This window comes from Centrocercus urophasianus, unplaced genomic scaffold (assembly GCF_019232065.1).
Source record: "Centrocercus urophasianus isolate 14NV4802_14NV808 unplaced genomic scaffold, USGS_Curo_1.0 seq_26, whole genome shotgun sequence".
NCBI lineage: Eukaryota > Metazoa > Chordata > Aves > Galliformes > Phasianidae > Centrocercus > Centrocercus urophasianus.
Window position 1 is genome coordinate 2,758,752 of NW_024884822.1, and position 24,902 is coordinate 2,783,653.

Below are 24,902 nucleotides of genomic sequence, written 5' to 3' on the forward strand. Positions count from 1 at the left end.
TGGCTCCATCCTATAGACATCCCTTTCCTAAGGGATCACATCCTACACCTCATGCTATACTCACACACAGGACTTCTCCCTGGGCCACCAGAAGCAGCCCATACAGCAGTGGCAGGGCTCACAGCTCAGCCCAGACCTTCAGCACCAGAGCAAGCTGCAATTCCCACACCAGCTACTTTTTCAGCATTTACTTCTAACACCTCACCCAAACACTGACCTACTTTGTCAATGCATACTTAGCTATATATGCATACATTAATTTCCTTCAATCAATGCAACTAAAAGAATTATCATTCTTAGTCCAGGTAGTCTACAAAGACCAAGTTGAAGTCCTCCAGCAAATCAAATACTCCTGCTAACCTTGCTTTGCATATCTAAGCAAACCTACAAACTGATTCAGTGAACCAAAATCAGTGATGAATGCACATAACTATTAAGAACACAGACCTTACCGGCAGAGGTCTTTGAGCTCTCCTCCTTTCTTCCATTAATTGTGTCCTTTATTCAATGTCCTTCTAATAATTGCCAAATCAATGGCAGAAACACGTGCTTCTACTGTTCCACACCCAAGAAGACAAAGGACAGTGATACTGCAGAGACTGCAGTGCCCAGGATGAATGAAGTCACTGAAATCCTAACAACTTTTTTCCTCTGAACTGCTTTGCAGAGTTCCCAAGCAGGAGCACTGAGTCCAGCAAACATGCAGAACAGTGCCCTCCAGATCTGCACACAGCAGATCCGGGAAGGACATCCAGAAAGAAGCCAGCATCCTGTTAAGTGTCACCTTCACAGTGTCACAGCAGATGGAATTACAGCCTGCAGAGCAGCACTAAGACAGCATCCATCTCTGATATTTAAGCTGTCTGCCCCGAAAGGCAAACCGGAAGTGACATTGCTGCCCGTAGCGCCAGCTCAGTGCCCCTGCATCAAGCCAGGGTTTCCCAAGGAAGCACACTGTGGGGGAAGGCTCTCCTGCCGCAGAGCCCAACCCCCGTGCCTCCTTGGTTACTGCAGCAGCAGAAACAGAGCCCTGAAAGCACAGAGTAGGGTTGAGGCACAGCAAGGTGAAGGACCCACACCTCCCAGGACCCAGCAGTAGAGGGGCAGGAGGCCACAATGCGCCACAGCCATGACAGGCTCTGGGACAAAGCTGTCCAGCCCTTCCACCTGCAAGTAAGTGCACAAGTGGCCTGCACATCATAAGCTATGGTCTGCTGCACTCTCATGATGAATCCAGAGGCAACCACTTACCACTGTCAGGATAGAAGGAAAAGAATCTAATCCACATCCCATCCAGCCTCTATCTTTACTCAATAAAATGATGCAGACAGGTAGTCTAGCGAGAGAGATCAGGGCCTAACACAAAGAAGTCAGGAGTAAAACAAGACACAGTGCTCACTATTAAAAAAAAGAATGAGATTTGTTAATAAATTAATGCCTTCTATTCTTCCTCAATAGCATACAACAAAAATATTCTCAGAAAAATGCAACGCAGAGCCTCACAGCAACAAGAAGTGATGCATTTCTTCATACATCAGCCATTCCCCTATCCGCACCCAAACCACTTGATGGACTAAGTGCCCATCTCGTAAAGTCAACAAGTCACCTCTTAGGATTCAGTCTCAGAAGGACCAGATTTGTTTACCCCGGTTTTGCCCTTTCTTTAAAGCTAAATAAAGGACCTAATGCTCTTCAAGTGCAGAGCGCTGCACATTGGTCCCCTGTGTGTCCAGTCACCAGCTCGGGTGCAGTGATGCTCTGACACGGCAGACGGTAACGAATTCTCAGTACTCATTGTAAATGCAACAACTTTCCAGTTACCTAGAAACCTTATTTCAAATCAACACAAGTTCAGCTTTGTACAGCAGAGCCTCCAGGCACCAAAGGGACATCACCTCTGCTGTCTGTCTTTTTGCTTACAATATATGACAGCAAGGGGAACTTCTCTGAGCATCAAGCAGAGAACCTACCTGTGACCGGCTAAGCAAACAAGTAAACAGGACTAAGAGGGCAATTTGTTACAGCTGTGCAAGCCAGAAAAATGAATACATAGTCCTCAGTGAATTGAGTGCACTGCCTTGTTTTTTTGTTCAGTTGAATCAAGGCATCCCAGAAGCAGGCTGCAAGAAAGCAGGAAAGCTAAATTGGACAACACAGCTTTCAAGAAGGAACTCAGTGGGGAGGAAAGAACATGGGAACTCTGCTAGCCTTTCCCATCCAACATAGATGCATTTTATATTCTCCCCAACACAAAACTAAAGAGCAAAGGAGAAAGAACTCAAACATCAGTAAAGAGAAGCAATTCAAAGGTGAGCTGTCAGAACACTGGGGAAGGGTGCAGTAAGCAACACACATGAAGTACACACAGAGCCCTGGAGCTGACTGTTGCAGTACAGGAACATGTACCTCCATTTTCATGCACAGGATATCAAAGTTTAGACCATTATATTTGTTCATTAAAATCAGTTGAGAAAAACATCTTAACAAGTTTCCATGCCTTTCTTAGCATGTTAAGGTTCATAATGCTTCTTGCAGTTCTCTGCTTCACATGTTTTGTTCAAGGCTTACTGATTATCCTAATAAAATAACACACAAAAGCACACGAAAAACCCTCTTAGAGTGAAAATTAGAGCATCGGATCTATTACACCACTCAGCCTTTCACCTCAGCTGGAGGAACATTAGGGCCTTTGGACATCTCATTTCAATGAGAAGGTTATTTAGTTCTGGAGAGTTTGCAGCAAAGTATTTAATAGCTAAAGGATTTGCAAATGATACATGAATATGCATGCAGCACTTCTCACCACAATATAAATCCTATTGTATATTTATGAATGGATTGCTTTGCCTCTAGCATCCACATGTATATAAACACAAGTTTTATTCTTCCTCCCTTCTTTTTAAGGAGGTGCTTGAACAAATTTGCATTTTTTGAAATCTATTACCTACAATGCATTTCTTGCTTCCCCCCTTTAAAAAAACAACAACAACTCTCTACATCTCCTCCTTCCATAAGGGAAAACACATACTGTACGAGAGGCTTTAAACACCCTTTAAGCATGTCCCCGAGAGAGCTAAGCAACAGTGGTACACAACTTGAGAGAGAAAACAGGAATGACAACAGCCAGAGAGAGGAGGAAAAAGTATTCAGAACATCTGAGTAGGGAATAAAGGTATGAAGTGACAGGTCAATAGCTTGCTTTTGATTGCAAAAATTCTAGCTAAAGGGAAGTAAATCCTCCACAGGTATCTAGGAAGCAACATAAATACTAAACCTCCTAATGCAAAAACCTTGTGCCGCTGATGGAACTCCATTATTCCTTTCATCAGGCACCCGGGCTGCGCAGGAAGCAGCATTTCAGCCTGTCTTCAACAATGTTTGGCACGATGTGCTACCGCCCTTCAGGAGGGTATTGCCACACACCTGACTAACGACCTCAGAGAAGTAATTTCAGCAATGCCTTTAAAGATACTTGTTGGAATGATTTAATTTAGGTTATTTCATTGCAAATCTATGCTGTAATAAACCTGTTGGCAAAAAAGCACTCGCCAGCATACAGCACTCCATCAGAACCAAGTCACAGCAGACTTCCAAGCAGAATGATTGCAGGGGTGAATTACCACCACTTGCACTGCTTTCATTCCTGTTAATACACAGCAGAACTCTTAGCATTGAGAACTTAAGTGCCTCAGCCATCCTCCTCCTTCAAGGACTTGGTGTCACTTGGCTCTGCATGGGAAACAGAAACAGCCCCCAGCTTACAGCCCCCTTCTGCAAAGGGGAGACCCACTGCAGGGAGCAGAAGGGCAGATGCAGCAGCCATAGGAGCACAACAGAACATGATCAATGCATGACAAGTTCCTTCTTCTCCCAAATAATCATTGCCTTTTTACACACCTAATCCAGGCTGCCAACTGCAACACACTCAGCTTAAGTCGTGCCTTGCCATGGTAATAAGAACAGAGAAAAAGATCCTCAGGAAGGAAGAAATGTAAAGAGCACGCTGAATCCAAAACTACAGCAACCATGCCTGGAACAAGGACTGCCAGACCACCTAAGTTACTGAAGATGCAACAATACCATCAGAACTACAGGAGAACCACTATCCAAAGCTGCAGCAGCCTGTCCCAGGGAAGCAGACAGAAAGTACACCAGGATGCAGTCAGGGTATTAGCTACAGCCTACTGGACAAATAGGGAGTAAAGATGAGAAAATTCAACAAAGAGCATTTGTTTTAGGGCTAAGAGTGGCATTTACAAAAGAAGTGTGAAAGCAAACCTGAATGAAAGATGTCACTAAGTGTGAGCTGTTCAGCTGCAAATTGATCTTGGCAACTAATTTCAATCTGCAACTCTCCTGCAAAAGATCCAGGCAGGTTCCTAAGCCATATAACCCTCCCTACCATCCCACACATTCTTCCTCTAAAAGTGAAGTGAAGCTTAAAGAGGAAGGGCAAACTAATGCCTAACTATGTTTGTTTCTCTGATTTTACATGTATTTGGGCTCGGAACATGCCTCTCTTAGCATCGAGCAATGAAAGACCAGGACAGCAGATACCCTCTACATCTAATTATTAGAGAGCTAGTCGCATGAGGAACTAACAGTGCTATCAGATCTTCTCTGAAGAATTAACAGATGGCCTATGACAACACATTTACCTTTACTCAGAATTACAGACTGTTTCAGCTGCCCACGTAGCAAACCATCATCACTCTAACGAAGCTGAGAGCTGCACAGTCTATTGCAGAGCACACCAGGTGCAGCTGCTCATCAGCAGAAGTACATGCCAAATAAAGTAGCAAAATGTTAAGATGGAAGATTGCAGAAGGTTCTTTATAAGACAGAACATACTGGGGAGAGCTGTTAAGGATTAACCCTTAAAACTGACTTCCCATCGTTTAGTCAGAAGTGCTTCACCAAGAACACGCACTTAACTGGAACACCTTCTCAGATCGGATGCTGTCTCTCACCAAGACAGCACAGAAAGAGTGTGCCCCTGTGCAGTAACTAGCTTGCAAGAGGTGACACCGGGAGTCTCAGCTTTGCTGCTCTACCTCCCTGCTAGCAGTCTATCAGCAATCAAATACTGGGACGAAGGAAGGGAGCAGCAGATGAAGACAGTGCAAAACAGCAGAGGAGAAACTATGACAGAGATACAGGAGAGCTCAGAGCCTGAAAGTTACTTACCAGAAGTCAAGGAGGCTTGGAGCCCTAACAGCAGCTTTTTTTGGTTATCGCTCACATCTTTGCAGTATCACATTTCTGGCCCAGCTTCACAGATTGAAGGAACTGCAGTTTATTAGGCACTAGAGAGACTTTGGAGAAAGAGCATAAAGCAGAGGGATAGGCTCCATTCACAGACAGCACGAAAGGGTGTTCTAACATTCAGAGCACTGGGTTAGAGGAAAACTATCAGAAGACGCAGATCACAAATCACACAGAACTGAAATAGGGGAATGACATCCATAATAACTGGAAAGGCATCACACATTTTACAGAGTAAGCTCAAGATAAATTCTGAAGTTCCTATATTCGAAGTTTAAAAGCAAAAAAATAAGAAGTCTAAAGCATCTAGTGTCACAGAAAGCGACAGGATATGGATAACAGGCACAACATTGCCTCTCCCTGCACACACAGGTTAACATACAGACAGAACAACGCTCACGGAGAAAATGCAGAACTCTGCATTTAATTATACAGAGATTTGTCCATGGAAGATCTCTTCTGTGGACAAATCTGCCTATTTCTATCTTACTGGAAAACCTCCTCATAGAGATGCACCTGTCAGGCAGCCCAAAGCACTCTACATAAGCTTCCAGATAAGAATTAAAAAGTCCTTCCAAGGCAACAGATTTTACCCTTGCTGCTTAGATCTTCTGCGGTGCGAAATACGGCCGACATAAGAAAGGACAAACAGCAAGTTTGACTCACTGCCCTACTGACTGAGCAGCTATTTGGGGCAGCTGGATGTGGAGAGTTTTGAGGAATTTCGGAAGAAATCTAATCAAGTGGGTGAAGTGACAGCTGAGGTGAAGAGAAATGAGATGCTGAAACACACTGACCAGCATACAGGGCAGAGTGCTTTAAGCTCCCCGTACTCTGCAGGGTGAACACGTGCTGCTAATCAAGTACACCTGAGCTCACCACCAACACCTTCCAACAAAACCTTTGTACAAACTGCTGATTTCATTTTCGGTTTAACCACCACAAAACTCCACACTCATGTTGAGAGACTTTTTTTTTTTTTTTTTTTAAACTGACAGCCTCACCTGGAACACTACATCCAGTGCCGATCATCCCAAATTAGGCAAGTCATACAATTCTATCTTTGAAAGGTTTCCTTTAGTTCTCCCTCTCTGCTTTGCAGGAACTCATTCAGAACACCAGTAGGACACAAAGCTTCGTGGTTCCCTCCAGCATCACTCCATCAATCCTAGGCTGTATCTGGAGAAGCACTACCAACACAGAAGCAGCTGCCAGCAGTATCTCTCTGAAAAGGAGGGTCTCCAGATAGCTGAGTCCCAACAACAGCTCAAGTCCTATGTAGCACAGAAGACTGTGCTAACAGATGGCAAGGAATCAAAGCAGCACCACTGTGAACAAAGGCTGGACTACAGCAGCCAGAGCCTGCCTGAACAGCAGCCACCCAGCAGCTAAGAAGGAGAGGAGCATCACTTCTAAAGCACAGCCCTCTCAAGATGCTCTTCCAGATCAGCGACATACGATGCAGAAGCACAATACATGCATGTGCCCGATGGGCTCAAAATGAATCTTTAGAACTACAGAAACAAAATTGGCTGAAAACTTTCCCCCTGCACCAACCTGCAGTGAAGCAAGCAGTGGTTCCAACTTTAGAGCACCAAAATTCTCTCAAACACGGAACAGGTATGAATGACTGCTTCCGGCAAATCAATACTGCTCATTGGGTACTTTAAATCAATAAAGCTTTTCTCCACAGAGTAAATTCTCTTGAAACAGTGATTAGACATTTTAGGACAACTAAATAGTTTCATTAAACAATACCATTAGTCATAAAACATCAGCTTGACACCTCAGCCAGAAAGCACTCCATCAGAACTAATTAATCCCCACAGCACCTCCACGAGACTGAGAGCACCATTCATCTGTTTTTAAACGTGCTAGGCACTTCTCTTATGGAATACAGAGGTGGGGTGGAAGTTATAAGTACCAGAACAAACAGAGCAAGCTGAGCCAGCAGAACACATCCAAGAGCATGAGAAAGCAGAAGAACACTGACAGCTGTAAGACTTGGCTTCTCTGTGTCTTCCCGCTGCAGACCAAACCTCCTGTGAATACCCAGAGAGTCTTCCAGATGTCATCTGACTGGCTGAGTGGCAGTGAAAAATGGTTATTATTCTACTGGGAGCAATTTTGTCTGTTGTTTGCTCAGCAAATTATCTATGCATGCAGCTTGAATGTGTGTGGGGGGACGGACAGTAAGGGGGAGCAGTAACCTCAGGCTCTGTGAATGAGAACTCTGGGTTTTATTGGAGCAGTTAAAGCTAAGTTCTCACTACCACAAGCAAAGCACATAACCTTACTGAACAGGTATCATGAATGGCAAGCAGCCAGCAGAGAAGGTATTTCCCTCTGAGGAAGTGGCTGATGTACACAGCTCCTGGACACATGCACGTGGCAGCAGCAGCCCACACATCCCAGCCTCTGCCATCCACCAGCCCTTGGCCACTTGTTCAGCTGCCACGTGCCCTGCCAGGGGCATCAGCAGGGCACCCAGGCTGAGCCAGCCAGCCGCAGTACTGAGCAATGCGAGGAGGACTTTCCACTAACACATATACAATCTCCCCCTGTATGGCAAGGCCATGCAATTCTCCCAAACTTGACACAGCCAAGTGCCACGCCGAGCCCAGCTCTTTCACAGAGCACCACCAGCCATACCTCTGCACTGTGGGCAGCACCACACCTGCATGCTGAGCAGAGAGCATGGTGCCTCAGCACCTCACCGACACCTGCTGGAACAGGGGACACAATCAATCATCTACCAACAGACTCCTCAGTCACTGCAATGAGAGCCCAGCAGCAGGTCAGCCACAGGACCGCTCCCCGTGCTGCCGGCACAGATTGCTTTGTCTTCAGGGTGTTCCGTTAACAGTTATTTTTTTGGGACCAGCCTTTCTGGGTCTTTCAATATGTTTTCTCACACAACCTAGAAGATTTCAAATCAGATTCAGACACCATCACATTTGTCACCAGCTCCTCTTTCCACAGCTGCACTGTGAAGAAAGTGTCAGTGACAGCTCCAGGACACCCTGTGCCACAAGGCAGGGTTCACTCAGGCTCTGCTACACAACGTGCCCTACCTGCAGAACGCAGTCAGAAGCTACAGGCAGAGCTGGCACCCCCAGCTCTGGGCACAGCCAGCCCAGGCCACAGCTGCCAACATGTCCTTGCAGTGTTCCTGGGCTGAGCGCAGCCACCACAACCTCCTGCCTGGAACCACCTGTGCCAAAACAGCTCCCACACTGCCATACAGGACCCGGATCAGCTGCTGCTGTTAAACAAATCCAGACAATGAGACATTTACCAGCCAGACCACGTTCTGGATCAGGCCTCCTGAACGGCTACAGAATTCCATTCCAACAGCAGCAGCTCCAGCTGTCCCAGTCAGCAGTGCCACCGGGCCCAGCACAACAGCACAGGGATAGCCACCTACATGTTCACCATACTCACATCTTCATCATTTACAAGCTGGTTTTCAGTAGAGCTACTTTGCTATGAAAACACACAACCTGCACAGGGGGAAGCTGCTGATCCCCTGCTCAAGTGAGCTGCAGTCAGAGACAGCTTCACAACTTCACAAGCCGGCAGCCCTTCTGATGCACAATTTAAGCCCTCCCCACAAGAAAGGCAACCTTGCAGAGCAGAAGATGAAGCTCAACCTAAACTATGGAAACCCAGCAGTGGATGTGAGCACAGTGAGGGGTGGGTGCTGCATTTCTGCAGTGGTGACAGTGGGTCACCTCTGCTGGTATATTTACAAGCACAGCATGCAGGCTCTCGTTCATTACTGGTGAAAATGCACAGCTACTGGTGGTGACTGTGTTGGAAAATGGTATTTTATAGCTGAAAATTTGTTCTATCACACAGTGTTCTTGTGTTCTTTCTATCTGTTGTAGTTTTCACGGAAATAAACAGGAGGCATTACTTTCAGAGTAACCTATGCATTAGAACTTATATTAACTTCCACTTACTGAGGGGGGAAAAAGAACCCAAAGAACAGTACAAATCCTACACATTGAGACACCTTCTCCCAAAGACAGCATTTGAAGTGATTACAAAGACTGCATTTCTGTCACTCAGCTGTGTGCTCACAGAAAATGGCTTTTACAGACACAGGTGGAACTGCCTGTTCTTTATAATAAAAGAATCAGCTATTTGGGGGAATATAAACATGAGAAAGATGCAGATCTACATACACCTGACAGGGCATTAGGGCAACTAGCAGTAACAAGAGATAACAGCAGGCCAGCCAGCAGCACACCGTGGTGCTGCCGGTGATAAAGAAATGCAGAGAAAAGAAATGAGGATTTTGTCAGGATTTTGTCTTCTCCTGACATTGATTTTCACCTGCAGAAAAACACAGCTCCCTTCTTTCTTGAGGCTTTTGAGTGCTCTCCCTTGAAGTCTTTTTACTCTTTAACAATTCTTACAGTTTAAGTAGCTAAATTTCGCTTTATTGCAATGATTATAGTTAATAGGCAAATAATCTAAGTAGCAGGTACTCACATATGAAGTTTCAGCAAGATGCTCACACTTCATTCTTTAATACAACAAGTTTGGAGATCAAGTGTGCAGAGCAGACCAGATGTGAGAAGCTTCATGAGCAGAATAACAGAAGAAACACAGCACGCTGCAGCACCTCATAGAGCCTGGCAGGAAGGCTTAAGGGGGGCACAGCAAGATGATTATGCTCTCTATATAACATTAGCTAGTCTTCATCAAGATCCTCAGGCTCTTTAAGCCCAGCATATTCACAAGTAAACAGGTGGCACTAGCTTTAAGAGCACAAAGTATGCTCCATGTGACAACAAATACACTGACATACATTTGCCCTGAACCCTGGCACATCCCTTCTTATCTTCACCAGAGCTTTGCAGGTTCAGAGTGGAAGAAGTCTCTATATAGAGTATGAAGTTGACTCAGAGCGACAGTGCAGAATCTGAGCTTTCTTTTAGGAAGCGTCTCCAACACGCACATTGCCATAGCTTTTGAAAAATGAAGGCACCAACTGAGGCACTGCTGCCTCCCAGAAATGCAAGCACCTTCTGTGGTTCAGTAGCTTCCCTAGGATGACTTCAGCAGCTCTCTGGGTTTGTCATCTTCCACACCCAACAGAAGCCCAGTGACTGGGACAAAGCCAGCTCCATCTACAACAGCTAGAAAAACCCACGTACACCAACAAACCAGGAGCATGAGAACACAAGACCTGGAGAATAGGACACCTTTACCAGGCACCTTCCGGAAGCTTCAAGGTAGAAAACCCTCTTAAAAGACAGTTTGAGGCAGATCAAGAAGTTCCCTTACACACTGCAGAGAACCCACGGACAGCACACACCCTGGTATCCAGATACCTGGCTCCAACCCTGATGTCTGATGAAAGCAAAGCCTCATTTGAGGCACTGTGTTGGTGCAGCTCCTGCTCTTAAACATCACTGTGCGTCAGACAGCAGCTGGGGCTGATGTTTGAGACACACTCTTACCTCTGATTTGCTAATCAGCCCAGCAGCTTACAGAGCAGGTGCATCCCCTGCAGCTGGGACAGGACTCCAATACGCTTTACCACATGCTGGTGGATGCCTGGAAAATCACGCTTGCCTTTAGAACTAGGAATAACAAACTGATTTTAATCCCAGCTCAGTAAGGCTGAGTCACCTGTCACAATGCATCCAAGTCCAGAATTACCTGACACAGGACAAACTTACACCTAAAAAAAAAAGTCAGTTATTTCTGCAGCCTTCTATATAGAGAAAAAAATATCTTTTTTTCCCCATCTGCCATCTAGAAGTGCCTCACAGCTTTTTTAACCGGAAACCTTGCCTACAGGATACCCAATTCCTCTGTTACACTGTAGCACAGTAATGGTTACATTACAAAATTCCTCTTTGGATGATTTCCCTAAACACTCTAAAATCCCCAGGCCTCCTCATCTGGAACAGCCCCACGTGATGCAAGGTAGGAGGCACCCCAGCACACAGCAGGCCCAGCCAAGCTGTCAGAGCATCACTCAGGTCGCCGCAGGACAGCGACTCGCCCAGGTCACGGTGCATCTGTACCACTTGAAGTGCAACGGCCCCTCTTACCAACAGCCCATCTGAAGAGGTGGTGCAGCAAGCTACAAACAAAAAAAAAAGGCAAACCTGCAGGGGTGGCAGTGCCAACCCAAGCGCAAACCCAACGCCAGCTGTGATCCCAACTGCAATGGGCAAGTCTGTGCCCTGAAGCTAGATGGTATCCCTGCTCGCGGCTTTTTCCACTAAATTAAGCTGGAATGAAAGACTTAGGGAGGTTCAAAACCTTCATGCCCTTTTTTTAGCCACTAGTTGATGCTCACTAAATGAACCAACCAGGTATTCTAAAAGGACAGTCACAATGAGATCTCACCACTGAAAGGCAATGGGGTTCAGAATGAGCCTTCAAACATAAATCTTGCCCACTTCCCTGAAGTCTGCAGTTTAACAATCACACTACCTAGTATCTATTGCTTCCTCCTGGATCAAGGATAGCATACATGAGCAGAGCAAAGAGAACACTGCAGCACATACAATCACCTCTCAGCTGCAGCTAATTCACACACCATGTCCATGCAGAGAAATGCTGAACACACACCATCAGATGCACAGTGCCTAAAGCCAACCTCCCTATAGCAGGGACAGTTATGCCTGAGCTGCTCAGAAACTCCCATCACCTGGTGTCCACAGAGCTGTCATCAGCTGAAAGAGAAACTTATTCTCATAAATACAGCAGACCATGTGCCAAACTCATTCAAACACGTGGTCCCCCATATGACAGGTAAATGTTTTAACACTGAAATGGTTCAGCAGTCGAACAGTGAGCTCTTCCAACCTCGCTGGTGTTCTGAGGCAGGAGGAGTGCCCAACAGCCTGAGTTCACAGCAGCCTGGTCACACTGCTGGAAGATGACTCAGAAGCAAAGCCCATCAGGGCCATGTGTATTCAGGTGTATTACTATGTGCACAACAAACACGTCCTGTGATAGGGCCTGTTAGTGATGAATGCTCTCTTTTAACAGCAGTGAGCAGTCAGCCCTGCACAGATAAGGCAAGCCTTCAGCTGCTTCTGTGTCTGACTCACAAGCATAGACACACCAGAACTGCTATAAGCCGCCATCAGCCCTAAGAGATTTCTCACTTATCTTCACCAAAAATAAAGACACTAAAAGTATCCCCACTTTAAGCTCATATCAACTTTTACCAAGGTTAAACAACACACTGAGGCACAAACGTGCTCTCTCAGCTCTTCCAATCACTTCACTGAAATATCAGCTTAAAACACATTCCAAACCTTCAGCAGTCCAACAGGTTACACGTTTGTCACCAGGATACAAAAGGATTCCTCCTGGAACGCAGAACACTCCTTAAAATCCTGTAAAACTGCACAACTCACTTCTTTTCAACATCAGCTAAGTTATGCAGCACCGGAATAAAACACAGTGCAGGCATCCCACGTGGGATCTCGCAACGGGAGCCTCGCAAAGAGCAGGGGCTGAGCAGGGGAAGTGGGAAACCAGCGTGGTGCGGGGAATACTTAACGACACGGAAGGAAGCCCGCAAGGTGCGCTCACAGCACACGCCGACCACGTTCAGCGGTCGAGATTTGCAGCTCATCGAGACGGACGTCCGAGCCGCGTGCCCGGGATTCCCAACACGGCACCCGAGGCGGGAAGCGCTCGGACCCCGCAGCACCCCAACGGGGCTCCCCGCGCCCGCTCGCAGCGGCTGCCCGACACGGCGCCGGGACAAAGAACCGCCGGGACTCGGCCCGAGCGCGGGGCGGCCCGCTTCGTTCCCGTGGCTCTTCAAAGTGAACGACGCCGGGAAAGAACCCCTCGGGAACACGGAGAGCCGAGCGGAGCGCCCCAGGAAGCGGCGACCCGCGCGTCCCACCGCCCCCTGCGCGGCGCTGAACTCGGAGGGCCGCGGCACCGCCCGCGCTCCACGAGCAGGCGATCGGGGCCGCGCGCCGAGGGGGGACGCGCCGCAGGTACGGCCGCTCCGGGGACGAAGGAGGGCGGCAGCGCCGCAGGTGAGGGCGGGCCTGGCCCGCGGCGGAACGGCACAGAGAGGCCGGGCCCGGCGCCGAGCCCCGCAAGGCGGCCGCTCCCCGGGCAGACGGCCATCCCCGCCCCCCACCGCCCACCTGTCGCGGGGGTCGATCCAGCTAGTGGTGCGGCTGCCGTGGTCGATGTAATACACCTTCCCGTCGTAGTCCCGCGCCTCCTCCCAGCCCGCGGGCAGCGGCAGCTCCTTCCGCGGCATCGTCCCCAGTGCCGGCCGCACCGCCCCATGCAGCGCCCCGCTCCGCAGCGGTGGCCGACCCCTGGTTAGGGCCGGGCCGGGCGGGCGGCGAGGAGCGGAGCGGAGCGGTGCGGAGCGGGGCCGTGCCGGCCCAGCCGCGCAGAGAAGCGCCCCAGGCGGCGGCGGCTCCTCACATGCCGGCCCCGCGGCGGGGGTGGGGCTTGGCGGGGGGGCGGGACCCGGAGGGGCGGGGCGGGAGAGCCCTCGGAACACGCTGCGGAGGGACCCGGCCCCTCGTGGCCCCACTCCCGCGCCGCTCCGCCGCCTCGGGCCGCCCACGCTCCCCCGGCCGGGAACGCCGCCCTCGCGGCCCCGCCCCTCCGCGCGCGGCACCGGCGGGGCGGACAGCGCCCCCTGCTGGAAGGGCGGAGGCCTGGCGGAGCCGGAACGGGGGCGTGGCCCCAGGGCGGGAGGGGCGGCCCGCGGAATGCCCGCTCGTGCCCGGCAGCCGGTGTCTGCGGTTCGGCGGCGAGCAGCCGGCCATCTTCCGACGGCCGTTTGTGCGTGGCGCAAATCTCCCCGGACGTGCGCGCAGGCGGCTTCGCTTGACCTGAGAGACCACCCCCCACGTGACCCTTCTCGGTCTTATCCCGCCCGCCACAGCGGAGCTACGGCGTGACGGAACGCCCTGTGTCGTCCAGGAATCTACAACCACGGCGTGCCTAGGCTCGGCACAGACCTTTCGGCCCTCCGGCTGCACGCCCTGCTCGTATCCCGCAGGTTAGGGCTGCGCGGGGCGCGTCCAACGCAGCCCTGAACGCATCGGTACGGCTCTGTGCCGAGGGAACCCTGCACGGACCCCCCGCAGCCAGTAACATCGATGGCTGTACTCAAACCAACGAAGGTCTCTGACAGAGGAAAGTTTAATTTGGCCTTTCCCTATCAGAGCCTTGGACAGGCGACCGCGGATTTGTTAAATGTCAAGCGGCCTTTCCCACAGCGTCACGCTACCCTCAGCGCTGAGAAAAGGAGTAGAATTCCTCGGATGAAACGATTTACTCACTTTTATGAGCCCCGCTGCCGCCGGCTGCTTTCAGCAGCACGGAGCTTCGCCGGGCCCGTCGCCAGCCGACCGAGCCCGGGGAGCGGGCAGCGCGTGGGACGCACGTGCGGGCCCGGGCACAAAACCGCCCGCAGCGAGGGAATGACCACCGAGTCATCGACCTCGGCGTGCTGCGAGATTTTTTTTCCTCAACCACATCAAGGTTTTATGTTTGTTTTTTACAAACGACCGCACTGCGCGTGCTGCCGCGCGTTCCATCGGGCGCGCAGTGCCGTGCTCCCGCAGCGCAGCCTTGCACAGCTCAGTACAGCCCGCCCGACGCCTCCGCGCTGGGACGCACCTGTGTGCCGCACGGCCGGACCGCCGCGGGCCGCAGCACGGAGGGGCCGCGCAGGTGCAGATCGGCGCTCATCTCTGACCCTGCTGTGCTTTGGCCCGTGGCGGGGCTGGGTGCCGTGGTAGCTACGGCAGTGCGTTGTAACGGCCTGCCTTCCTCACCTGGGCAGAGACCATGCGTCAAGGTGGGGGTGGCATCAAAAGTGTCCTTACAGCCCACAGAAGCAAACAGGTTTCTCCTTCCTACTTCTGATACGAATTTTTGACTGATGGAAAGGCCTGGTTTATCTGATAGTACTGATATATAGCATTAGGTGATGCTTCTTGAAATTCTATTTTCATTTATATGTGTTCTTCACTTGATGAAGCACACTACGTGTGCCTATTTGCAACAGCAAAGAGACCTGGGCTGCATCCAGCATGATTCCAGCAGATTTCCGTACTCAATTACAAAATTAGGCTAGAACCTGCCAAGAGCTGTCGTCTAAGGATATAAAACTTCTGTAAATATAGTTCCTCCAATAGCAATATGCTGCTGAGCTGCTGTAACAGCACAGGCAGCATTATGGTATGTTATCTGCCACCTTCTGTACTCATAATGATTGAGCTGACACTTCCATTGTAAATCGTATTTGCTGAGGGTTCATACGCTGGCTACGTTCTCTTGCCTCTCTCCAAAACTCCAAACAACTCTCTCCCATGGTGCTTTCAATTTCAGTATTGCTTTTTCAGTTCTCAGCTCGAGCTCTGCGGCAGAAGCCTGACTTTGGCCTCAGAACAGTTCTCAGGAGAGGTCAGGACACTACGCGTATCTTAACAAACAACAAAATAAGGAGAAGCCTAATTTATTTACGCCTGATATGGATTTTGAACAAGTGCTGCAGAGGTTCTGGGAAGAGGATGTGTGGAAACAGAACGTGACCTCCTGCAGGTCCCCGCACACAGCTCTCCTGCAGGGAGTCTGGCAGCGCTGTGCCACCAGGAGCTCACTGTGGGTGCTGAGCTGCGTGCTGCACACAGGGCTCAGGGGAATGACTTCCAGCACAAGCTGTTTACATCTAGGAGCTCAAATGTGTTGCTAGGGACCGGTACTTTGGAAACCATTCACAGATGGGGATAAATGGTCTCTGAGTATTAACTACGTGACTGAACCAGGTCCAAAAGTTGTTTTAGAGTACCCTGATGATGCCTATATTTGCAGAGGAACTTGTCCTTCTGAGTTCTTCCCCTGCAAATCTGTCCCCAGGAAGTAGTATCAGAAGTAGTGTTTCACTTTTGTTTCCTTCTGCAGAGGATAAAGAGAAGTAGCAAAATTAAGTCTGAACAGTTTCAGCTTTAGGACACTGGTAAGAGAACAAAGGAAACACAAGGCTGTGCAGCAAATTCTTATTTCCATCCTCTCAGCTGCAAGAAAACTTCTATTTAAAAAAAAATGACCTAAAAAGCTCACCAGTACAGATCAGAGCATTCACGAAAACCGTGACAGTGAGAAGTGCTTCCACCTTGTGATTTCACGGTTTAAATTTACACCAAAAGTAATAACAAAGTAAGCTCCATGAATACCCACCTAATATTTCACTTCTTTAATAAATTTCACTTCTAGACAAGTCTGATAACAGCACTTCACATCTATCAGCACAGAGTAACATCTGCAGTGAGGGACGTATAGGACTTTCTCTGGAAATGTACCCGGATTCATCCTTCTGAGAGAACAGGGCCTGGAGTTCTGGCACATGCAGTGCACAGCGGGAGCACACAGGTGCAACACTGCAATCAGAACGGGATGTGTTCTGTTTGCTCAGCAAAACTCAGATGGGCTCTGAGTGCGATAGGCGCTGCACAGAACTGCCACCAAGCTGTTCTGCTTTAAACGAGCCGTGGAGTGAATTAACGCCTGTAATCAATTCAAACATCTCTGCTGATACCATGAATCATTAAAAACCTCATCTGCAACCCCAAAAGCAAGACTGCTCTCAAAATTAAGTGGAGCTTTCTGACTACATACTTAAACGAGATAAAAGCAGCAGGGCGCTTGCTGATGCATGGCTCCCTTTTAACATCATCAAGAGCGACTGTTAGCTCAGGAGAGGGTCTTTGATCTTACCTCCCATTTGTAAATGCGGTAGAAATAAGCAATCTCACAAAGAAGACAGATTGCACGGGGGCTCCGGGGCTCACAGCAAGTCCTTCCGTCTTCCATTTAATACCATGTTACTGCATTTTCAAACAGTCTGGAAGTTTCTTTGGTGCAATTAAACTAATTTCAGGATTGTAAGGTAGCGATCTGAGGGTCACTAGTCATGAGATGCAGAGAGAGTTGGTAGGAGCATTTACAAATTATTTTGTTGTCATAAACAGGTGATGCTTATGTAAGACTTTGCTTACCCAGAGATCAAAGGAACACCCCTCTGCAGAATCCATGGTACAGTGATCATTTCTACATATTGGATGCTGTACACGAGATGACGGTGGCACACTAAGATTTTTCTCATTTTCAGAGATTTCACAATAGAAGACCAATAATTCACAGGAGTTTTAGAGACTTTATTTATGTATAAACAATTTAAACACTTTGCCATAAATTATCTTTGCCTGTCTCTAGTCTTTGCTTAGCAGCAAATTAAAATTAATATAAAAACTCAATGAACAATTCATACATGTATATTACAAAAAAGTTCTTGTACCAAAGTTCTTGTTAGACTTTTTTTTTTTTTCTTTTGCGGTGACTGTAATGTGATTGTCTCAGTTTCTCGACCAAACAAACACACTAATAATTTTTAAATCTGAAACAGTGATTGTGCCTTCTGGCTGATGTATGTACAGGGTGATCTGACGTGGTGCCCATTTGCAATAGTGTAACACAATGCCCACAGCTCTACTGGAACTGATACCAACAAACTACTGAATCTAAACAGACTACACCCTGTAACTGTGTTATACTGTCCACAATGGAAATCTTCAAAGACAAACAGAGTATGAAATTTATTTGTAGTGATTTATAGCCACCATTTTGTATGTAACTTTACACTCTGCCCTCTTTGAATAAGTTAAGCTTCAGGCCAGACAAATGGAGGGTCAGAGTGCAAGTGCGGTTTTGTTATTTTAAATATAGTTTCCTTTACTATTTCCAGTGTGCTCTCACTTGCGTTCTCCTTTTCCTCCAATTGCTACACACAAATCACCCCAAAGTCATGTTTTAAATGCACCTGTATTTTGCTTTAAATGAAAACCTCTTGGATATTTATCAAACAAGCAGTCTGAATTGTTTGTGTTTCATCAGCTGGTTAGTGAAAGTGGCCCACTTGGATTTCTTAGTTTGCTCACGTGTGAATGGAGTGAGGTAATACAATACGAGGCCTTCTTTTTATTTTTCTTTAGACCCAGAACAAGTGGGTAATATTTCAGGGGTACTTTTAAATTTGTATGGTTAGAGTTTTCAGTCAGGCTTTAGTCCACTTCAGGATGTGGTTTTTAATCACTTGAACAGTAGCATTTAACTCAAAAAATATGAGCTTTTCTGCCACTTGCTATCCCAAAGTAGCTCAGCCTAGTGCCCCCATGTAGGTCTTCATCTCCTTAGGAGAGGAGATAACAGTTATGACTACTGATTCATCCATCAGAGGATGACAGCAGTTTAATTTGTTACCTCTTTCCCATTTCATTCTGTCTTAAAAACTGGATGTTGCTGCTACTGTCTGCTAGCTCTGGGTACTGCTCCACAGGCAGGACATAATATCCCTCGTAACCTTGAACCCTTCCCGTGTTCAGAAGCTGTTGCTTCTCTCCGTCTGTCCATACGCGGCTGCCCTCACGGCCGTCCCGTGCCTTCTGCTGCTCTTTGGCCCAGGCCGACCCCAGGGCTCGCTGCCGAGCCTGGTCTAGCACTCGTGCCTTTTCCTCATCCAGTGTGTCGGCGGTGAGCCCGTAGCGGATGTTGATCAGCAGGGTGGAATGCTGGAACTCGATGTTTGTGAACCGTCGAGTCCTTCCATTGATAAGGAGGGTTGGCTGGGAGACGGTCACGTTTACGCCGCTGTCCAGGACCTTCCTCCCGCTGGTCATCGCGAGGGTGACGAGGTCGCTATCGGCTGAGCCTATCTTGACAAAGTAATGAGTATCCTTCCCCTCGATGCTGTAGTGCATTTTTTCCAGGTAGTGAGCACTGTTAAGGACAGAGGCAATTTTTCTGCTATCGTCTGTGGCTATGCTGGAAATGCCAGTGGTTACACGGCCTTCCTTCACAGCAAACATGATTCCTTTCCCAATAATAGGAGTGCTTGTTGCAAACCAGTGGCCTGCTTTTTCTCTAATACTGGCATGTAATTTTTTAGATATGACCTGTCCCTCAAGAGCCATGAAAGCTTGATTGTGTCTTTCTGTTGTCTGCTGGACTCCTGTAATTAGCTGGAAAAAAAACAAAATGAAGAAGATAGAGACCTGAAAATACTGTTTTCAGAGAACAGTGCTAATCTTTGTTTTCTTTTTATAAAGGCAAGTTGCACAATGAAAAATTCTGTGGAAAGACCACTCCCTTCCCATATAAATACATCCAGAATTGGTATAAAAATACATCTGGCAAATAATTTTGTAATCTGTAATGTCAAGTAAAGGATTATGGTCACATGTGCTGGTTTACATGGTCATGTCGGTTGTGCAAGTTTAGCACAGACTGTTTGAAAATGGCCTAGTACTTCTTTTAAATATATTAAACTGGTTGGAATTTATGATGAAGGCAGAAAGCATATATCATATCCCAGCCTTAACCCCACAAGTGCACACGAAGACCATAACTGACACTACCTGTAGTTACAGAAGTAGGAAACCATAGCCTCTTCCTATGAAAATGTTCAAGAAAAAAAGCAATGAAAAAGCTTGTATGGGGTGGGGACAAAATCATTTCTTAGCAGTACAATGAGTACCAACCTAAGTTCACTGTGACACCCACATTATTAGCTTAATTTTACCAATGGTACAACAGATGATAAATTACCTTGCAAAGTTTCCTTTTGTCATTGTTAATCAAGTTAATCAAGTTACAAGTTGTTAATCAAGGAAGAATTCAATAAAAGACAAACTAATGACACTGTAATTATGGTAACGAGGGCTCGCAAGACATATGTTCATTAATATAAAATCTAGCTACATTCACTTTTGTTTTACATTGAAATAAATCCCTTGGCCTTCCACTGTAACTACTGTAACTACTGAAGAGACAGCAGTTCTGTTCACTGTTCTGAGAGGTAAATTTATCAGGAAAAAGGACTTCATGTTTCTGCCTACCTGTCCGTTTTCACACGCTTGACTCTCAGTCAACTCATACGGCGGTGACACAAAGTACATTTTTGCTCTAGGGAAACCAGGAATAATGTTGCTAAGCTGAAATCCGAACATCACCAACCAGCTTTTGACATCTAAAAATCAAAAGTAAGGAGGCAAGTAAGAAATAAATGTGCAAAAATCCACAGATTAAGGAAATCCACCTTTGACCTCATTTGTTTCAAGTAGCGGTTTTCAGAATTGTGGTATTCCACAGTGAACAAACATGGAATATCACCTCAAATACATCCTAAATAGTTCATCAGTGATACACAACCTCTTTCATTCACTCTTTTTCCACAACTGCACATGGAACACTTTATGTAATATCTGTCCCATCTCTGACACCTTCTGATGAGGTTAATGAAATCCATAAGTGATATTGTAAAATTATGCTGCATTAGGTTTGTACTCCTAAGAACAGCTACAAAGTGTTCTCGCAAAATGCACGGCTTTCTCATCTGCTCCTCCTAGCTGTCCCGAGCTCCCTGGAGTACCCATTAACTGCAGTCAAAAGCTTCAGATGTCTGCCTTCCACAGCGCAGCTGTGCCCGCTCAGGCAGGTGCACTGTGAGTGCAGGAGAGAAGGGAGGGTGCTGCAGGGCAGGGTCTCACCTCAGCCCAGGGATTGCTGTGGTGAGCTCCAGCTCTCAGCTCGACATGACAAGCCCTGTCTTCTTTTCTAGTTGAAAGTGCCCACCATGCCCTGCTTGCTGCTGCGGAGCCCTGGGGATTAAGCACCATGCACTGCCAGCCCCTAGGGCATGCATGGCCATGAGCCAGCACCTGTCTGCTGCCACAAAGCCTCTTTTCCCTAAAGATTCAGCGGCTGCCTCATAAAAAGTGTAATACCCGATGGTCGTGGACATCCTAATGTGTAGTACTGATTGTAAAGTGTAATACTTATTGGTTGTGACAGCAAATGTCTCTTTTTCTCAACTGTTCTGACAGTAAAATAAGTACTAAAATATTCTGTTTGTATGAAGATATTTGTACATATTTCCAATTACATGAGGGAGAAGGATTTTTTTTTTTTCTTTTCACCATGAAATCCGAGGTGCCAGCATAATCACTTCCTGTGCAATACGATTTGCTTAGTCTGTATAGCAACAAACGTTTTAACCGCCAATGAATTATTTTTGCAGAGAAGATATGTGCTATACCAAAAGCAATGCATTTTCTGGGACTTAATCCAGTAGATGGATAAATAAAATAAATGCTTAATTCTGAATATAGCAAAATATCAGAAGATGGCATTGAAGGTCTAAATCAAGCACTGATAAATGAAAACAGAATTTTGTTGCACTTAAGACAATGAAGTTTGATCCCAAAGTAATTTTAGTCAATATTTCTCACACTAAGAAGAACTGCACTGTCTTCATATTGCAAAGAAGCAATAGTTGAGGTGACAGGATGTCACACGTGTGACTGGGTCCCAGAGAACGAAGGAAACCTGCTACAATTTTCTTTGAAGGAAATGCACACTTTTCTTGAATTTCAAAGTACTGCTAAAATTTAGATCCTTTTTTAAAGCATCACTGCTCTAATTACTGTACACTACAGATTCAACTTTGAAAAAAGCTTTTCTTAAATATATGTTAATTAACTTTCTTTTTAGAAATTGCCGGCAGCCAGTTCAAGTACTGTGTGATCTTACTAAGTGAAAAATTATTACTAATTAAGAAAAGGTTACAAGTTTTACCCAGTTCTAGCATGCACAATCAAAACTACTTTATTGTTTCTCTCTGAACATGTGCCATAAAATTTATTAAGTTTTTCAGGAGAAAATAATAGTTGAAAAATAAAAAACAGAATTTTTGTTGTAGAGACTAAAAACTGTTTGCATATTAAAAGATAAATGGGAAAAAGAGGTTTAATTAAATCCATTCTTGGAGCTAATATGTAATGTGTCTGTGGGCTCAGTCAGAAGTTAATTTTGAAAGTAGCCCTGAAGGGAAGAGATTCCAAGATGTTCTGGTTCTTGATTCTGCTTACTAACCTGCTTACTGGTAACTTCACTTTGCTTTACATCTTTTACAAACACATCTCCATACAGCACTGAGTTCAAAAGGAAGAGCCCTAAGTTGAGCTGAAATTGAGTATTTAGCCCCAAATTACTTTTCCTCCTTCCTGTTTTTCTCCATGGTTTCTCATTTCTTGCCCTTCTTCAGGGAGGAGCACTATCAAAGAATCAAGAGTAGCCAGCCCTTTTCACAGCATAGAAAAGAAAACAGCCCAATCTTGATGCTCTGATACCAGTATATGGCTAGTAAGGTGAATTCTGAATCCTTTCCCAAATGAACTTCCAAACAAGAGTGTTATTTATACAAAAATGCAATGAAGTCTCACCTGTTACATAATTCTTTAGATCCAGTTCATTGCTAAGAGGGTTGTTACTCTTGAACATGTACAAATTGAAAGGAGCAGGCTCTCTACCAATGTTTTTCCACATTGTGTAATCAGGAGATGTCCAGCGTCCAGCAAGGACATCGTAGTCTCTTTGGGTAAAATGAACGAGTTTGGTTAAAGGATCATACAGCCCTCCATGGAACCCAATAACCAGCTGGAAATCAGGGTTTGAGTCATAATAAATCTCCCCATATGCAGTGTACTGAAGCTGTTTGATCATGAGGCCATTGATGCTGAATACAGCTAATGGAGTGCCTGTGTTATCGGAGGCGACGTAATATTCTTCCCCACTGCTGCTCTCCATTGCAAAAAGGTGGCCTTGCAGATCATAATACAAAGAGGTGATTTCTGAATTGGAATGATTGTAGACATGTGTTACTCTTGTTGGATTGTGAAGATCAGCGTAAAAGTATTGCAGATGGTGCCCTAGGTTAGTCTTACAGGAAGCCCTTCGGCCAAGTCCATCATAACGGTACTGAACGTTCCACCCATTTGCTTTGTTGTAAGCTCTTGTTAAAAGTCCCTTGGAATTGTACTCAAATACATCTGAGCCTCGTTGACACAAGAATCCATCATCATCTATTTTGTATGGTATGTCACCTAAACGTGTAATCCTGTCTCTTAGGTCGTAGCGCAGGGGCATCAATCGAACACTGTTTCCAGGATTCAGGAGGTGAAGATTTCCATTTAGGTCATAACTGTAGCGCCAGGTAGGCCTATCATTTACTGCTACGCTTTGTAATTGCCCATCTCCATCATAATCATAGGTATACTTGGTTGTGTTAGCGTACGGCCCAAGTTTCAGTTCTCTTTTAGTTACTCTTCCCATGCTGTCATATTGCACAGTCATCCAGTACATCAGGGATCGGAACATTTCATACTGAACTTCTTTAATGCGTCCATGGGTATCAAAGTGCTTACTCAGTGTCATAACTGCTGTAGTAATAATTTGATTTATATCATAATAAATAACTCCAAATTTGCCAAAATGCTCAACTTTGCCAGAAATCTCATCATAACGGTAAAGATCAACTGGAAGAGGGGTCTCACTTATGATGGGTTTGATGCTTGCAATTCGAAAACTATTGTCATGGTATGTATAATCAAACCTTGCATTGACCATACCTTCTTCAGAGAATCTGTAGATTTGTTTGTCCACAAGAGGGCCAATTTTACGATAGCGGATTGTACAAGAAAATCCTCCACTTTGCAAATTCACCATTTTTAGGACGCCTGTAGTTTCATCGTATCCAAAAGTAACCGCAGTACTGTCATAAACAATTTCTGATAATTTGGATAGCTTTCCATACTTGTAAAAGACTTGTCGACCAGTACCTAAAAATGATGTTTTCAAAATCCTCCCATCATCACTGTAATCAAAAATCACTGATGCGTTGCTTTCAGGAGGATTATAAATATTCCTAATGTAGCCAACAGACGTGTGAGTTGACATGCTATGCCGAGCAACACTAGGCATAGTGACAGCATGGAGCCGGTCTGAAGAATCGTATTCAAAGATGTACTGCCGCTGGCTCTGAAGCAGTAGTACCATTGACTATGGAAAAAATACAACACAACAATACATACACAGTTACCGTTTTTTAGCTTGTGACCTCTGAGAGGGCATTTAAAAAAAACAGAAGTTTTCTAAAGAGGCAATAATGTTAAATTAATAAAAAGAGACATCTATGCGTTAGTTAGGGACACAGAGCTGCTCTGAAGTATTGTCAGATTGCCAGATGAAAGGATCTGCTACTTGGAAATCAATATGCTGACACTGCAGAGAAAGTGTAGGTTAGTAACCTATTAGCTACCCTCTCTTCAGTATGATTTTTTTTTTCTTTCTTTTTTTTTAGGATGAAATGGAATTTGGTAAATGAATTGATTGATCTTTCTGCTAGCAATTATAATTCACAGCTATTGCTGTGAAGCATGTGACAAACTAAGCAGAGAACGGGTTAAAACAGATTCAAAGAAGAGAAGGGGAAGATAATTTGCAATTTTCAGGTATTTAAGCTTCTTTCACTATTAAAGAGTCTTAATTAGGAATAAATAAAAATGCATTAAAGTATTTTCTTTTAATTCATAATGAGTAGAAATGAATTACCTGTTCTACCTGAACCTTTGGTCAGATTTAGTCATGCATTTTTGTTCTTAATTAAGCACAACCCATTGCGTTAGTTTATGCCACAATGCAGTGGGTGGTCTATTCGCTTTCAGGAAAATATCAAAAGATGCAAACCACGAAAAAAGGATCTCCTATTA

General features: G+C 46.1%; 2 protein-coding genes across 4 annotated transcripts in view; both read right to left on the reverse strand.

The window, feature by feature from the left end:
- The window catches only part of WWC1 (WW and C2 domain containing 1), a 62,154-nt gene extending 48,599 nt beyond the window's left edge, over window positions 1-13,555 (reverse strand). The window contains exon 1 of the mRNA XM_042826225.1: window positions 13,416-13,555. Within this exon, the coding sequence (XP_042682159.1) occupies window positions 13,416-13,534 (119 nt within the window). The 5' untranslated portion in view covers window positions 13,535-13,555. The remainder of the gene's footprint in view (window positions 1-13,415) is intronic.
- A 3,880-nt stretch (window positions 13,556-17,435) lies between these two features.
- TENM2 (teneurin transmembrane protein 2) overlaps window positions 17,436-24,902 on the reverse strand; it is a 547,500-nt gene continuing 540,033 nt past the window's right edge. For all 3 annotated transcript variants that reach the window (XM_042826120.1, XM_042826119.1, XM_042826118.1), the window contains 3 exons: window positions 22,578-24,192; window positions 20,193-20,323; window positions 17,436-19,316 (listed from right to left, as the gene is read on the reverse strand). In XM_042826120.1, the coding sequence (XP_042682054.1) occupies window positions 18,555-19,316; window positions 20,193-20,323; window positions 22,578-24,192 (2,508 nt within the window). In that variant the 3' untranslated portion in view covers window positions 17,436-18,554. The remainder of the gene's footprint in view (window positions 19,317-20,192; window positions 20,324-22,577; window positions 24,193-24,902) is intronic.